The sequence below is a fragment of the Girardinichthys multiradiatus genome, chromosome X, assembly GCF_021462225.1.
Source record: "Girardinichthys multiradiatus isolate DD_20200921_A chromosome X, DD_fGirMul_XY1, whole genome shotgun sequence".
Taxonomy (NCBI): Eukaryota; Metazoa; Chordata; class Actinopteri; order Cyprinodontiformes; family Goodeidae; genus Girardinichthys; species Girardinichthys multiradiatus.
The window spans coordinates 19,874,032-19,891,272 of NC_061817.1; the positions used below are offsets into that span (position 1 = coordinate 19,874,032).

The following is a 17,241-nucleotide window of genomic DNA, read 5'->3' on the forward strand; positions in this document are numbered from 1 at the left end:
TTTCATTTTTACCACAGCCAGCACTGGTGGGCTGCCTGCCAGCAGGGGTGCAGGGAGACGTTAAGAACTCAGGGCTCGCGGGGATGGGTGGAGCTAACATGCGATGCTCTATTTTGCATGCTCAGAATAAGCTTAAAGGGTTCCAATTACACAGCTCCAATACTTTGCCACAGTGTCAGCTGTCTGCTGCCAGAGGGATATGATGATTCTGCTCTTCGCATGTAAAGGGATAGCCTCATTTTGTGCGTTGTTTTAATCCTTGTCACAACTCACAGAGAGGTCTACAAGATTTCCTCAGTGTTGACTCGTTTCGTTTGCACTTGAGAAAATGATTCTTTGACAGGTTCAAATCAAAACATAAAAAAAAAAAAAAAAAATGAAATCATTCTGCAAACTAAAAAAGGACATGGTGTACAGCTAGATGAAACTGTATAAGAGGGAAGGTGCACGGTGCAGCTACACAGACACAAATCCTCTGTGCTGTGTTGTGGGGGCTGATGTCCCAGGCTGAGATCTCAGCTTTGCTATGCAAGGGTAAGAATGGAAGTGCAAAAGAGCAAAACTCAGTCAGCAGCACTTGAATAAATTCATATTCAGAAATTTTAAAAGTGGTATCTTTTTTTAAGTGTATGTTTTTACGCTTGTGTCTTGTAGATGTAGTGTTTTTCTTTATAAGTCTTATTCCAGTGTTTAGAGCTATTTCACCTGCAGTCAAAGCATTTCTCAACCAAAGTGATTTTTACTTAAAAGAAAGCTGCACAGCGTTGCCTGCTAGTTTTTTCAGCTGCTATTTGAAAATTCAACTTTGACATTTGTGTGTCATCATCCTGGTTGTTCTTTGCATCTAGAAGGGGATGTGTTCGCCTGAAATGATGCAGCTGAAACTTTTACTGGTTGGGCTTTGAAGATTAACATTGGAATCATTTTGTAATTTTATCTTGGACCAAAATTGTTTAGTCATGGGATGTTTGGGGGTCCTTTATGGAAACCTGGTGAAGTAAAATGTTTTGGAAATAGTTTCTAAAAACTATAAATGTGAAATTACTTGAATAGGTGTAGTAATAATAATAATTTGTTTTTTTTTTGTTCATTTTTCCATTTAAAAGTAATCTGTATCTTATTGTTTTTTCTTTTTTTTGCCGTATGAAAGGATTGTCAGGTGTCAAAGAACATCTCTTTCCGTTCGATTTTCTTTTTGAAATATTAGTTAAAATGGCATGAAAGTTCAACCCCAAATTACAAAGGAATGTATTGTATGTAAGGAATGTATGCATGAAACATTGTTTTAGTTTTGTATTGTAATTTCTTTCATATTACGGCATCATTAAATTTTGTTTTCAATATTTATACTTTTAAATGATGTCCGTTTTAAACTCTGTTTTGAAATATACTAGATCCGAGTAATGTTGAACCTGAGAGTCCACAAATACCTTTATAGGGTGTAGAAGTGATCACCTCTGCACCTTAAAATGGCCTTATAGGGCTAAAATGTTGAAGTTGTTTCTCTCCTTACTGCGTTACTTGCATGTTGACACGTTAACCAACAGCAGAGGACAAGAGGGTTTTAAAAATACATCTTCATTTATCATTTTCAAGCTTCCAGTATGGCTGGCTGTTACCTAGGCCATGCATGCACGCACAAGGATATTAGTGTCAACAGCGTTTGTCATTGGGCGGTTTAAAAAGGACTATGTGTACCGAGAACGCTCGATGGGCAACGAGTAACAGAAGCCTGCCTCTGGATATCTTGTGATGAGCCACCACATGTCTGCTTTATGTGCAGAGCCTCAGAGCTTGTTACGCCCTCTCCTGGCAGACAAACAAAAGGTTCTCCCGAGTCTTTCTCCTTTCCAGAAGCAACATCCTTGAGTTGTGTGCCCAAGCCAAAAAAATAGCTCCTGTAAGAGCTTTGATTTCATGTTAATAGCGAAGGGGAAATGACAAGGATCTTGTACTAAATTCCTGTCGGTGCCTTAATCATTTGTGATTCCTGGGAGTCTCCCCTTTTTAGAACTATTTTGTGGTATTGTCCTATAAGCAGATGAGTGAAGATGACAAAACCAAGACAGACAAAGAATAGACATCAATCTTTGACATCTGTAAATATCTAATAATGTCTTTCTGTGTCTCACAGTGATCTGGCCCTTAGGAACTGCTACCTGACTGCAGATCTTACAGTTAAAGTGGGAGACTATGGGATTGGACCCTACAGATATAAAGTAAGATCATTATTTATGTTTTTTTTCCCTCTGTGTAGGAATTGGTTGGCTTTATCATTACTGTAATAATCTGCTAACTTGCTTTTTATTTGGTAGTGATATGTAGCAAAGTTTTCCTAATACAGTTGTTTGCAAATAATTTTTGTTTATCTGCAGTTTATGATCAGTGATGCAGTTTGTCATTAGCATGTCAGGAATGAGGAAACTATGTCAGTGTTTAAAAATTAAATACAACTTCTTCCCAACTATACCATCATAAACTTTAGTAAATAAGTAAGCCAGAGCATGAGAAGCTCTGGTTTCTGATTTCAATTCAAAATTATTTTTTGAAAGTCTTTATAAAATGTTGCCGTCCCTGTGAATTTATTGATATCAACCCTACATTAATGTAAACAAATACAGTTCCATGGATATGCTGGTAAATAAAACTCTACGTTTTATCAGTATTACATTGTCTACATTAGTACTGTCATAGTTTCCCATCTCACTCACCAGTGACGTTTAGTTTGTGTTTTCCTCAACAGTGACAGATTTGTTTTGTCCGAATAGCAGTTTCTACTGGTCAGTCTTAGGCCTAGTGCGCACAATGTTTTTTTGGTGAAAACTGTAAAACTTTGTTGCATTTCTGTTGTTGGTGCACACCACAACAAGAGTGTAACATTTTGAAAGGGTCCCAGTTTCTGTTTTTATGTAGACGGGGAAAACTGAATCTCTCGTATGGGGAAGCCTTGGCACATGTGCAGCAATGCTTCAATCAGGAAAAAATGAAAGCACATGTGCACAGTATAACAGATGCCGTCCAGTTTTAAACCCACAGAAGAAGATATCAACAACGATGACGGATAGAAGATTAATATTTATGCTGCTGACTCTTGAATTCAACAACGGGTCTCCAACAATGTGCTCATTTTCTACCTTGTTGTCAAGCATGGAGTGTTTGTACGCATGCGCATGTTGCTGAGTTTCAAAGCATATAGAGCCTACTAGTGGTCTGGCAGGGAAATTACATCGTTTTCAACGTTTCTACTAGTATGTTGTGCACGGAGATCGCAATTAAAACATTGTCATGTAGATGTGTTAACAGAAACGGGAAAACAATCACATTTTTAATAGATTGTTGTTGTGTAAACAGGACCTTAATATATTGCTCCAACTCTGGAGTAAGGCTGGAAAAGCCATGGTGTTTTGACAAGGCGTCTCCCAAAACATACATAGCTTTGTCATATATATCTAAATTGACGCATAGCTCACTTTCATAGTTATGACGTGTCTCAATCCCTGCTATTTTTAACCAAGCAGCCGCACAGAAAATAAACTTGTCCCATCTGAGCCGAAACAAATGTGTCCTTTGGTCAGACATAGAGTACATTTCATTGCAGAATCCAGATTGTTCCCTCTGTAACCTGATGTGCTGCATATGTCCCCCGGCAGTTGTATATGCTGCATTCCTGAAATACTGCTTAGCCAGCAGTTATGCTGTCTGAATTTAATACTCATGAGAGAAGGTCACCCAGCACATTTAAAACAATCCTTATCCTGCAGGAGGATTACATCATCACAGAGGATGATGTGTTCACACCCCTGCGGTGGTTGGCTCCTGAGCTGGTGGTGGAGCGCCATGGGGGTGTGATTACGATGGAGCAGACCAAGGCCAGCAATGTGTGGTAGGTACACATATCTGCTAACCCGGAAACCTTTTCAAGAGCCCAAAATACGCATTTTTTAATTTACATTATGACCAGCTGCCTGACAATGAGTTGATCCCCTCTTTACTGCTAAAGAAGTTCTGGCTTACAGATAATGAAAACCCAAAATTCAATGTCAGAAAATTTGAATATTACATAAAACTGATAAATGATTGATGAGTGATTTGTTTTAATCTATGAATTCCATTTAATGGCCTACATTATTTGCTGAGTTGCCAACAGATAGTCATTGACGCCCTCCCCTGGACAAATAAACCACTACAGGACAATGTAACAAAAAGGCCAACCTTTCTCAGTGTTGTATCAATGGAAAGTTTTGTGGAAGGAAAAAGTTTCATTAAGAAAATGGGCACAAACAAAAAGAATAACCGCAGCCTAGTGAGGATTGTCGGGCAAAATCCATTCAAGAAATTTGGGTAGTTTTACTAAGAGTGGACAGAAGGTGGAGTCAGCACATCAAGAACCACTACAAATTTCACATTCCTTACTTTTGTAGCACAAGTAGAAACAGTGAATGTCTAAGATTATGTGATTAGTCCAGTTGTAAGCATATATAGATTGACCAAATTAGTTCATCCTTCATCTTCAACCTACCCCATTTAGAAATACAAACTTACTGTAAACAAGAGCTTAAACCTTTGCTTTCCTCTGGTTGGTGGAAAAAGCAGCTTACTGTTCTTATTGTCAAAGATATTTGTGAAATTTTGTGGTGTGCCCTTAGCCTTTGATAAGACACTTCATTAGGCTTCTCGGTTTACATAGGCGTCAGAATGAATGAATGTAAAATGACATGGTGCCAATTTCCCCATCATAAAATTCTTGTTTCACAAGATGAGCAGTTTTACTCACTTTATGTCTCAGTGGTCATAATGTTGTGGCAGCTTTGTCTTCATCAGGGTTTATTTATTGGCTAGAAATACAAAACCGTTATTTTGGTGACTTGTGACAGTGTGAATATCTGTTATTTTCCGTTGAATTTTAAAGGACACTGTTGTTTCTTTCATAATCTTCAGAATTAAAATGGATCTTTCATAAGGGAAAAAAGAAATCAAGAGTATTACATTACTTTCTGGACTTTTTAAGTACTCTAAGGCAGAAGGGAATACATTTTAAATTAATATTTGTGAGTATAGAAGAAAACAAATTATATTTAAATTTGCTTTTGCCCATGTTACAATCTTTGTAAGATTAAGGCACCGCACTATTTTCTGAGTATCATCACTGCAATGTCTGTGAGTGCAATATTCATATTGGAAAGGACCGGAGTAGAATAATTGTTGGCGAACATGTTCATAGTGTTATGAACTTGCATTTTTCATATTAGGGTAATATTTAGCCAGCGGGTCAGAGTCTCACACCAGACATAAATAACATTGCCTGAAATGCTAAAGGTCAGATTGTAGAAAGCCCAGATGTAGACGAGGGAACTGATATCATCTTTGCAGTAGTTGATTCATCTGAAGATTTTCTAATGTCATAAAACTCTTGTTTATTTTTATGTGTACCTGCCTTTTTTGGTTTTGAGTTTGGATTTAAATATTTTAGAACCCGGTAAAGACCACATTGTTTCTTTTTATCCTGTTAAAGTCAGTTGACTGGAGCAAACATGTGAATAAAACTACAAATAGCAAAAAAGTGGATATTTTAAAATTATTGTATAAAAAATAACTTGTTTCTGCTAAGAAAACTTTTAAAACAGGGCGAGATAATTCATCATTAAAATTCGGCTTCACTCAGAAATGATTCCAGGTGTTACCAGCATTTTTATATGAAGTCATTAATTTAAATAACTTTGATGTTCACCTCTTTAATATTTTGTTATGGGTGTGACATGTGGGGTAATTTGCTGACCAGTGAATGTGTTTAATGGGGTTAATTGCTCTTCATCTGTTTCCAGGGCCTTGGGGGTCACATTATGGGAGCTTTTTGAGAACGCCGCTCAGCCGTACCCACACCTGTCTGACCGGGAGGTTCTGCATCATGTGATCAAGGAGCAACAAGTCAAGCTGTTTAAACCACAAATAGAGCTTCCGTATTCTGACAGATGGTGAGACTGTTCAGCCATTATCTGAGTAATTTTATTCCTAAATAGATTAGAAACAGAGTTATAAGGTAGGTAGAAAGTCTGAACAGGGCCTCTATTTTTTTGTACCATCAGGTATGAGGTGCTGCAGTTTTGTTGGCTGTCACCTGAGAAGAGAGCAACAGCAGAGGAGGTGCACCGTTTGCTCATCTATCTGCGAATGCAAGGCCAGAAGGACATGGAGGAAGATTTCGAGCAACGCTGGGATGCACTGAAGCCTAACCCAACCACGCGACAGACTGTTAGCCATTCATCTTTCCCGATCTTGGACCAGTTCGCTGATGATGCTTTGCGACAAGAGATCGACGAAGTTTTGACCATTACAGAAACAAGCAAAGGTCTCAGCTTTGAGTATGTTTGGGAGGCAGCCAAGCACAACCACTATGACAGCACCCACGGGCGATCAGGCATGGACACTACCCTGAACTACCAGAGCATGTTCTTCCCTGTTTCTAGGGAGGACATCCAGGCTCACTTTCCTGATGCTCCGCCCAGGGTAGGAGGTGCTGAAAGTGGTAACCCTCCATTAGGAATACCTGGGATTGTCCCAGTGTTTGATTCGCAGAAGTCATCAAATGGAAATGAATATTATATACAGCTTGAGGAACAAGGCGAGAGCGCTGACGGGGATGCTGGGAATGAAGAACCGGACACGGGCTTTACCTCTAGCCAGAAAGACTTTGTTATACTTCAAGATGTCCGCCTGGATGAGTCAAGCACAGATGCTGACTTTTTCCACCAAAGCATCGACTCAAAGGACTCATATTTACCAGACAGCCACATCTGGTCATCCCTGGAAAATGACAGTCCGTACCACATGAACATTTTCACAGAAGAGGGGTCAAAGCATGAAGACTCTCCCTCCTGGAGCCAGAACTTTCTGGAGCTCCCGCAGCGCTGTGGAAATCCTTTTCTTGATGGCACTGTGGAAGTCCAAGAAGTTAACCTAAATCCAAGCTATTTTTTAGAGGAGGAGGAAGCCCGTCCCCTGCCGTTCGTTATGGAAGGAGAGCAGAATGTGAAGAGGCTTCTGGATACTGAAAAACTGGCTGATAATTTTGTGTTTCTCAGAGAACAGAACCTGATGAAAGAGGACTCCAGCTTCATGAATCCACAGCAGAACTTTCTCTTACCCGGCATTGTCCATGAACCAGAGGAAGCATTCAAAATGAATTCTTGGGACAACCTCGAGACTTTAGATGGCTTAAACAAAGCAGACACACATCTTCAAACTGCAAACAGTAGCACAGCAGACTTTTTAGACTCTCCAAGTACCAACTTGGGGCAGTTTTTGTTAGAAAATGAAACTCTGGTGCCTTCCATTTCTGTGGTTACACATGATAACACAGACAGCCAGATGCCAGTAAGAAATGGTTCTTCCACTGAAGACCTCACTCTGCTACAGACCTCAGACAAGGCTGTAGACTCTGGTTTCAGTTCTACCTCAGAGAGGTTCGAGCCCATCACTAACAGTATGAGTAGCCATATCCCTTTTTTCTCTGATTGTGCCACTACAGACACGTTGTCCACGGATGCCAAAATGTCCAGCCTTGCAGATGACCCTGAAGTCTCAAACACCATAGGAAGCAAAATGCCTGAAAGCCTCCAGATTCAAACAATCGCTTCTGAAAATGGACAGAACGAAGACCTAACGAGTAATGATCCTCTGAGTGAGCTGATTGAGGATGCGGATCTAGACCTGGAAGCAAACCTTTCTGATCAGGAAGAATCTTTCTTGGAAACTAATGGACATCCACTTGTTAGAGCTTCTCTCCTTGTATCCGGTCCATCTTTGGATCAGATAAGTCAGGACAGTTTACTGGAAGACAGCATGTCCACCACTGTCCTAACCATAGACAACTCATCTGAAACGCCTGATTCTCTCAACTCTCTTGACATTCATCGGCTGGCGGAGCAGGCGGAGGAGCTGAATGCCCAAGTGTCACAAAATAAACTTCAGCCGCCGTACAAGATATCAGACAGCGGGTATGAGACGGAGAACCTGGAGTCTCCTGAATGGAACTCTCAGCCAAACGTCGCAGACAGCTCCCCTGTGAAAAATGGCATTAGCACTTCCAACGAAGAAGACTCAGAAGAGCTTGCCATTTCCACAAATTTGGTTGCCCCAAAAATCGTCATCTCTGAAGCTGAGGGTATGCTGGAAGCTCGCAGTGTAAATCCCAGTGAGGATCAGCAGCCAGACCATGGAGCTCCTGCAGAAGAGCCACCTACTGGCAGCAACTACAGAGACTCTGCCTACTTTTCCGACAATGAACCAGAACCAGAGAAGAAGGCTGAGGAGTCGACTGCAGGAAGTGCTACAGAAATCACTTGGATGAGGAGCTCTGAAAGTCCGACACACGAAGTTTACAAGGAGAAAGATATTGATGCGCTGTTTTCCCAGCAAGAATCTTCTGCACTTGTAGAACCGGATGCTGAGGACCTGCTTCTAGATATTACTTCAGATATTAAAGAGCAACTGAGAAGCGAAGTGGCGGAGACTTTGGTCAGCCCCAGTGGAGAAGAAACAAAACCCCAGATCCTCCAGGGCTCATTTCCTGAAACATTGAGTCCATTAGAAGATCTAGAATCCTCACCTCGGCCTTCTGATACCTCCTCCAAGGCAAGACTAGAGGGCGCTGTTCATGCTAAACTGACCAGAACCTATGCCCATGACGGTCATAAAATCAAAGAGCCTGACGTGGAGGGCCGTTACCTGAGCAGACGTGACAGTCTGGAGGGACAGGAAGACGGCGTCGATGCCGACGAGGAGGACGAGAACAGTGAGGACTCTGATGACGACATGCGTGCATACCAGCTGCACAGCTCCAGCTCAGACAGCGAGGACGAAACCATTCACGTGGTGCCGGTTATTGTGTCGGATGACACCAGCAGCAAGAACCTGAAGAGCTTACTGAAACCAAGGAACCTGAACATCGAAGCATCGTCTTCCCCCTTCGGTGTGAGATACAATGCAGAGAACTCCAGAAGAGCTGTATCATTCTTTGACGACGTGACAGTCTACCTGTTTGACCAGGTAATGTTAACTTACTTTCCTTTTTTTTTCTTTTAGTCGGCAATAATAATATTTTTTGTTTTTTAGTCTTGCCCACATTTATTGGCACCCCTGGGAAAGAAATTAACCTCGATTTTAAATTCATCCTTTTTGACGCAGACAAAAAGTCTGACACTGAAAAAGTAAGAACAATTTAACCTTTCATTTGAGTACATTTATTCATTTACAATGGTAAAAAATGTTGCCTATGTTAAGAATTATTTGTTTTTAATAATATTACCAGTGGGACATTTGTTATCGGAACCCCTAAAATCAGTTTAAAACTGAAGCATTGTTTTATATTCTACTTCTTTCTTTAATTATCTGTTGTCCACAACTTCAGAGAGATTCAGAGCCCCATTTCTTTTGGCCACTGGTACTAGGACCCATGTTCACATGTTACCATTCACAGTAAGCAGAATAACCCTGGGACAAAAGAAATCTCCAAAGCTTACTGGTGATAAACTGTAGCAAAAGTGGTATGTTGGGGTCACCAGGTGTTAGGTATTAATTAGTCAACTCAGAGGCAAGAACGATACAGAGTCAGATTTACTTGCAGCAAGGGTAGCTCACTCTCTGCAGTGCAGACTACAAAGTGTTGGCACCCCTCTCTCTTTATTTATACATGCTGGTTCACACACAGTTCAACAAACATTCAGGGTGTGTGTGTGTGTGTGTGTGTGGGGTCAGAAAGGTTAGGGTTCATGTGTCTTAAACAGAGGGAGTGAGGACTTGGTAAGCATAACTCACTCGTCTCCCACATATCCCTTTTCTGTGGCATGTAGGAGGGAAAAGCACTTAGAGCAGACATGAGTGATAAACAGTTCAAAAGTTTTCAAACCCTAACACCAGGACTCCATAACAACCATTAGATTGTATCTACATGCCAGTCAGGAGACCTACTTGTCCTACTGTCACAAATGTAAACATAGAGTTTTCTAATCTTTTTAAGGACTGGGTGCTTCGTTCAGATGAAACTAACACTGAGCTTTTTGGTAACATGCTGCGCAATCCAAGTAGGTTTGGCATGAAGAGAGAAAGGAGGATATAGGAAAAAGCACCTCATGCCCAATATTAAATATGGTGTGAGATCTGTGATGCTGTGACCCCAGTTTATGGGATTATGGAATTCGGATTTCAAATACATTACTGCTGGACCTTTCAGAAAATAGAAAATGGGTAATTATTGGTTCTTTAAAAAAGATAATAACCCAATACATATGACAGAATAACAACAGACCCTAACCCAGCTACAGGATGTCAAAGCAGAAACAAGACTCACTGGTGAACAAAGAGCATTTCAAAAGAGAAGGGCAGGAAGATGAGATATAAGATTTAAACGTAAAGATTTGCTCGGCAAACAACAGGATCACCACAGTGAGAGTATTCTCCATTATTGTTTTGGAAAGCACTGTATGGGGCATCTTTTGACGCAGGCTTTATGCATAGTGCTGCCTTACCAAACAGCCTGTTGTCCCACACTGCTGTTATCATTTCTGAAAGCTCGCAGCTTTGCAGGATATCACTGCCTCCACCTGTGATTTGTGAATGTCCATCAGAAGTTCAGAAGAGGCTCATCTTTATGGGTTTATGGTGGAAAAAAAGAGGCTAAAGGTCGCTTTTTGTGCGGGAGATTAGAAAACCCAGCTAAGTGTTATCCTGTGGGCAATAGCGGGGTTGTACAAAGTATTATCAACTTGTTATATTGCCTGTGATGCATACAATGTCATAAACGTAATATTTTCTTTCCACTACCGTATTTTCCGCACTATAAGGCGCACCGGATTATAAGGCGCACCTTCAATGAATGGCCTATTTTAGAACTTTTTTCATATATAAGGCGCACCGGATTATAAGGCGCATAGAATAGAAGCTACTGCAGTCAAACGTTTGACTGGGGTTGCGTTATGCATCCACTAGATGGAGCTGTGCTAAAGAGAATGTCAACAAAACAGTCAGATAAGTCAGTCAAACTTTATTAATACACTACAAACCAGCGTTCTGATAACTCCATTCACTCTCATGGTAAGGTCTCCTCTACATAGAAATCTATTGAATAGAGCCAACCTCACGTGAGGAACGCATTGGAGTCTATGAAGTTGAAGTTGAAATCAAACTTTCATTATAACGTGAAAGGGAACTTTTCCCTGATTCAGTAAACACGTAAAAGAAACAGTTTGATGCACTAAATCAAACGTTAGTACATTCTCAATATAGTAGCGTTAACTGTTGAATTCTCTCGCTGCTGCTCTATTCCCATGTTCGACTGCGTAGCTGACAGCCTTGAGTTTGAACTCAGCATCGTAAGCGTGTCTCTTGAAAGGTGCAATTTTGGGGTCGTTATTCACACACAAGTGGTGTTGGACTAGGAGTAAGCACAGTACAGGTGTTTACCGCTATTACTTCGGCGACACCCCCGACTACGGTAGCCGTAATGCTGCAAGCGGTGCGGCTTTGTAGTTTACCAGTCGTACTGAAACATTTTGACAGAGCGCTGTGTACAACCAGTATGGATCAACCAATTAACCAATTGATCCATATATAAGGCACTCCAGATTACAAGGCGCACTGTCATTTTTTGAAAAAATTTATGGTTTTTAAGTGCGCCTTATAGTGCGGAAAATACGGTAATTAAATCTTTTCAAATTAAAAGTTGGATTCTTCGAAAGATTTTTTTGAGCAATTTTTAATGCTATTTTCAAAAAAGCTTTTTCTTTTACAGAGGAGCCAATGAATGCGGAGGGCTCTATTATGTGTCCTTCTAATTCTTCTCCAATATGTTGCAGGAGACTCCCACTAAGGAACTGGGAGACCACTCGTCTGGTTTGAACAGTCAGTCCCCCGAGCTCAGCAGCCCTGTGTCCACAGCCAGCTACCTGAACCGCTTTGCTAACTCTGAAAGCTCAACCGATGAAGAGGGTAAGGGTGAAAGCCCCGAGATAGTATTCATTGTTAAAGATAACATTAATCCAATGTCCTGACATGTGCGGTAACCTCTCACAGGTGGTGGTTTTGAGTGGGATGATGACTTCACCTCCTCCGGGCCTGCCTTCCTGTCCAAGATTGAGAAGGACCCCGTGTGTAAGGCCGTGTCCTCCACTCCCCCATCAGTAGGACACATGCCGCAGTCAAGCTGGAGCAGTTCCTCTGCCTACTCCCGTTTCGCCATCTCACCGGCAAACCTCGCCAATTTCTCCCTTACACACCTCACCGACTCAGACATCGAACAAGGAGGCAAGTAAAGAATCCACTTTCAGGAATGAATGCAACGTTTATGACGCGGTTTCTCAGAGTGAAAAACACTGCTCAAAAATAATCAAATTTCAAGTGAGTTAATCTTCTGGAATATTGATCTGTTAAGTGGTAGAGGGGGTGTTAATCAGTGTCAGCTGGTTTGGTGTTAATGAAATTATCAACAGGTGCACTAAATGAGATGAGCCCTGAAACAGGAATGGTTTTGCAGGTCAAGGCCAAAGACATTCTTTCCCTCCTGAGTTTTTGTGACTGCTTCTTAGTAGTTTTGCATTTTAACCAGGATCAGAGTCACTACTGGTAGCATGAGGAGATACCTGGACCCTACAGAAGTTGCACATGCAGTCCAACTCTTCCAGGATGGCACATTAATACGAGCCATTGTCCGAAAGGTTTGCTGTGTCTTCCAGCACAGTCTCAATGCACCTGCAACATTATTCAGCATGACGGTTTGGTTGTTGGTCTGGGGAGGCATGTCTATGGAAGGACACACAGACAGGTACTGGATAAATGATGGCACCACGACTGCCTTTAGGTATCTGGATGAGATCCTTGTTGGACCCTCCGCTGGTGCAGTGGGTCCTGAGCTCCTCCTGGTGCACAACGATGCCTGGCCTCATGCGGCAAGAGTATGGCAGGCAGTTCCTGGAGGATGAAGGAATTGATACCATTGATTGGCCTCCATACTCCCCTGACCTAAATCCAATAGATCATCTCTGAAACCTCATCTTTAGAGACCATCCGTCATCTCATAAGAAGCACACCCCGACGTTGTCAGGCCTGCATAGAAGCACATGGAGGTCCATACAAACTACCGAGTAGCAGTTTGAGTTGTTGCAATGAGATTTCAGTAGATTGGACTAGTCTGCCGCATCAGTTTTTCAGTTTCAAATTCTCAGTGACTTCACAGTCTATAGTCTGGGCTACTTTAAATAATATTAAATATACATAAATATTTACTCTCAAAATAAATAAACAATCAGGCAAATTCCTGAAATAATAATCCTTTATCCATCCTAGGGTCACACTTTCAAAGAAGGATATTCTCGAAAATAATCCAGATTAAGATTTGTTCATCAAAAAGAGTTGCACATAATCAAGGTTTTATTCATCATGGTAACATCCATTTCTAAACAATTTAAGTGGAAAAAGCACAAATAAAACAAAGCTATAACACTACAGACTGAAAAATGTATGGTGAGGACTGAAGTTAGTAATGACATTCATGGATTTAATAAAAAAGCACATGGTACTTAATACTTTTGTGACAGTCTATAAAAGCTCATTTTTAAAGCTTCCCATTGGTGTGGGATAGTAGCTTGTTTTGGCCTATAGAAGACAGATTAAGAATACAGCTGAATGTATGTGAAAGGTCACTGCAAGATGTTTCCTGTAAGCTTCATTTTTTCCTTCCCAACAGGAAGCAGTGAAGATGGAGAAAAAGACTAAAAGCGACGAACGAAGGAACTGCCGTAGACACTACTGAGGAACTAAGCTATGCCCGTCCTGTTTTGGGGAACGTTGGAATAAGGATGCAGTTTGTGGAGTGCTTCCCTAAGGCTGAACCGTTCTCAGAAGAGTTGGAGATTAGATATGCACAGACTTTGAAGCCCCAGTCTGAGCCACATGACCTCTCCAGCTTTATTGGTGTAATTTCAGTTCAGTGCAATTAAAGGAAAAAAAAAAAGGACAAATGTGCTGCTTTATAGACTTCTCATGCACATTCCAGGTGTGTGTCTGCTTCTTTTTGTTGCCTCACCAAAAAAAAAAAAAGAAAATATTTTGGATTAATGAATTCATTCTGAGCGGGCAAATAATCACTACAACCAAACAGGAATAAGCTCTTTGATCTCAGCAGAACTCCAATTAAAAATCTGAAATGTAATATTTATCAATGCTTTTTTTTTTTTTTTTTTTTTTTATTGTGCAATTATTTCAGTGGTTGCCTTTTATTTTTTTTTCATCTATCTTCTGGTTGAGTTGATGAGTCTCCTGTTTGGAGATTAAATTCTGCGTTTAATCCTTCTGTAGCAGTATTTAAATTAAAAGGATGAGGAAGGAATGCAGACGTACTGACAACCTGTAGGGGTGACGTGCTGTATGTCCCTTGATGTAAGGAACACTTGCAGTAAACCGAGGGTGTTGTTGTTGCTATCAGTCTTATCAGGAGGGGGTTTAACTGTAAAACAGTTGAGAAGAGGAACCTATCGCTTATTATTGATTTTTGTAAAGCTTTATTTTAATTGAAATGCGCAGGAAGTCGTTTTGTCTCACTTGGTCATCGCTGGGTCTAATCATGGTGCCGGTTGATGCCGCGAACACGGCCCTCCCGCCCTCCGTTTTGCTATCCCTACAAATATTTCAAACCGCACGTCAAGTGATGCTGTAACTGTTTTTAGATAAGCGAGAAATCTCTATTTTGAAAATGGCGGCGATGTAAGCTGTTTGTAAACAAATGTGCAATGCAATTTCATTAACGTGTTCATAGGACGATCCGGTGATGTGCTGGGAACACTACTAGAACAAACAAATAAAAATACTGTGGCTGCTCTTATAAGTTGATTGATATGGATATAGCTAATTGCCTTTCATTTTTCCTCTGCGTTGTGTCAAATATGGCAATATCCTCTTTAAAAAGCTTTCATTTGCTGGCCATAATTTGTATGATCGGCTCCCGTATTGCATAGCTCAATACAAATGAAGCTAAACATCTTCCACCCCGTCTTCATTTACGACTCGAACATGAAGAACTGTAGGTTATGCAGTTGCTGTATGGAGCTTTCTTTGGATGATAAAATCACCGTAAATATTTGTCTCTCGTGTCCCACTGTACTCCACCTGTAGTAGACGCCCCCACCTCTCCTGCTCCTAACCGACGGCACCATATCAGCCATTACTAACTTCTGTTAAAACTAGCAGCCTGCTCCTCAGTAAAACTTGAACACCTATTTAAGGAAATCTGTTTGTTTGACCACAGTATACATTTGCTTAATCTTGCACATTTGAGAAATATAACTTAATGTTGAGATGTTCCAATGTGTATATATGGATTCTGTTTGTTTTTTTCCTGTTTATAAATGGGGTTGGGGAAAGATGTAATAACTGAGTTATTGACAGGTTTCATTTTGTAATTTACAGCTGAGTTGAATCAGAGGAACATATCAGTCGTCTACTAAAAGCGGTTAAATTAAGAAGCAGATGTGAATTCTGTCCTTTAAACCTGTAGATTTTAAATATTTTTACTTCATATTGATCATGCTTCGTGTAATTGAATGAAATGTTTATAATTACACTGTTTAATATGGAAATAAATGCAAACGAACTTCTAAAAAAGGTTTTTTGTGCTGTATATATATATTTTTTTCCTGATGTAGTGTAGAATAATTTCTTGCACAAGTATTGAACACACGAAGGTGGTTGGATATTTTAGGTGTGATTTATTTTCAAACTAGAAAAATTTGCATTTCCTGCGAAAATGCAGTGTGAATGCTGTCAGCTGAATTTTTTTAGCTGAAAGCTGGCAGAAACTAGCTGATATTGACTGCAGAAAATCTGCTGAAATCTGATAAATTAGTAGAAATAGCAGAAACAGCAAAGACAAACTGTCAAATGATCTCTTTGAGCAGGAAGACTATTAGCTATAAAACAGCTTAACAATGTAAAGTTACCTCAAAACTACTTGTTGAAAGAGTTGTTGAAATGCAAGAACTGACAAAAACTTTAAATAATCAGGAAAGAGCTGCCATAGATGAGCTGAAAAAGCATAGACTGAAGCAAAAATATAGCCTAAGAAGTTGAAGTCAGTGGTAAAAAACAAAAAATTGCAGAAATTTCAGAAAAAAATTATCTAACAACAAATACTCTGAATAAACACAAAAACAAACAAGAAAAAACACAAAAGTGTTCTTCAGCTAATAGATCGGAGAGGAGAAAGAGAAGCTAAAATGATAATATTAGCATATTGGCTATCACTAGCATGAAGGCAGATATTAATTTAACCCATCTACAATGCAAAAAGCAATGTAAAAGCTAAAATGAGCTAAAATGCTAATGCTTACTACAACGTATATTCAAAAGTCTATGGAATTGCCGTTTAAAATTATTCACTCTTCAGCATTCACACGATAATAATAGTAATAAACTAGAAAATTACTGAAGAAATTTAGACGGGGCCTGCCTCTTGGTGCGTGCTTCTCGGACCAGAGCAAAAGGTTGTGGGGCTGAGGAACACAGCCAAAGCAACAGAACAGTGTGCATCATGACTGAGGGTAGAAGGTTAAGATGTCTTTCTAGACCTGTTCTTGTTTCACCAGTAATCATGCATCCTTGCATTGCTTTGGCAGTCACCAATAAATAAACAGTCCAGTTTAGAGATGTGTAGTAATACAGGTCCTTCTCAAAATATTAGCATATTGTGATGAAGTTCATTATTTTCCATAATGTCATGATGAAAATTTAACATTCATATATTTTAGATTCATTGCACACTAACTGAAATATTTCAGGTCTTTTATTGTCTTAATACAGATGATTTTGGCATACAGCTCATGAAAACCCAAAATTCCTATCTCACAAAATTAGCATATCATTAAAAGGGTCTCTAAACGGGCTATGAACCTAATCATCTGAATCAACGAGTTAACTCTAAACACCTGCAAAAGATTCCTGAGGCCTTTAAAACTCCCAGCCTGGTTCATCACTCAAAACCCCAATCATGGCTAAGACTGCCGACCTGACTGCTGTCCAGAAGGCCACTATTGACACCCTCAAGCAAGAGGGTAAGACACAGAAAGACATTTCTGAACGAATAGGCTGTTCCCAGAGTGCTGTATCAAGGCACCTCAGTGGGAAGTCTGTGGGAAGGAAAAAGTGTGGCAGAAAACGCTGCACAACGAGAAGAGGTGACCGGACCCTGAGGAAGATTGT

General features: G+C 40.3%; 1 protein-coding gene across 1 annotated transcript in view; it reads left to right on the top strand.

Annotated features, from left to right (window-relative positions):
• The window catches only part of LOC124862832 (serine/threonine-protein kinase LMTK2-like), a 50,180-nt gene extending 34,532 nt beyond the window's left edge, over window positions 1-15,648 (top strand). Inside the window, exons 8-14 of the mRNA XM_047356984.1 lie at window positions 2,135-2,219; window positions 3,762-3,883; window positions 5,823-5,972; window positions 6,084-9,045; window positions 11,850-11,982; window positions 12,067-12,297; window positions 13,736-15,648. Of these exons, the coding sequence (XP_047212940.1) occupies window positions 2,135-2,219; window positions 3,762-3,883; window positions 5,823-5,972; window positions 6,084-9,045; window positions 11,850-11,982; window positions 12,067-12,297; window positions 13,736-13,764 (3,712 nt within the window). The 3' untranslated portion in view covers window positions 13,765-15,648. The remainder of the gene's footprint in view (window positions 1-2,134; window positions 2,220-3,761; window positions 3,884-5,822; window positions 5,973-6,083; window positions 9,046-11,849; window positions 11,983-12,066; window positions 12,298-13,735) is intronic.
• The last annotated feature ends 1,593 nt before the right edge of the window (window positions 15,649-17,241 follow it).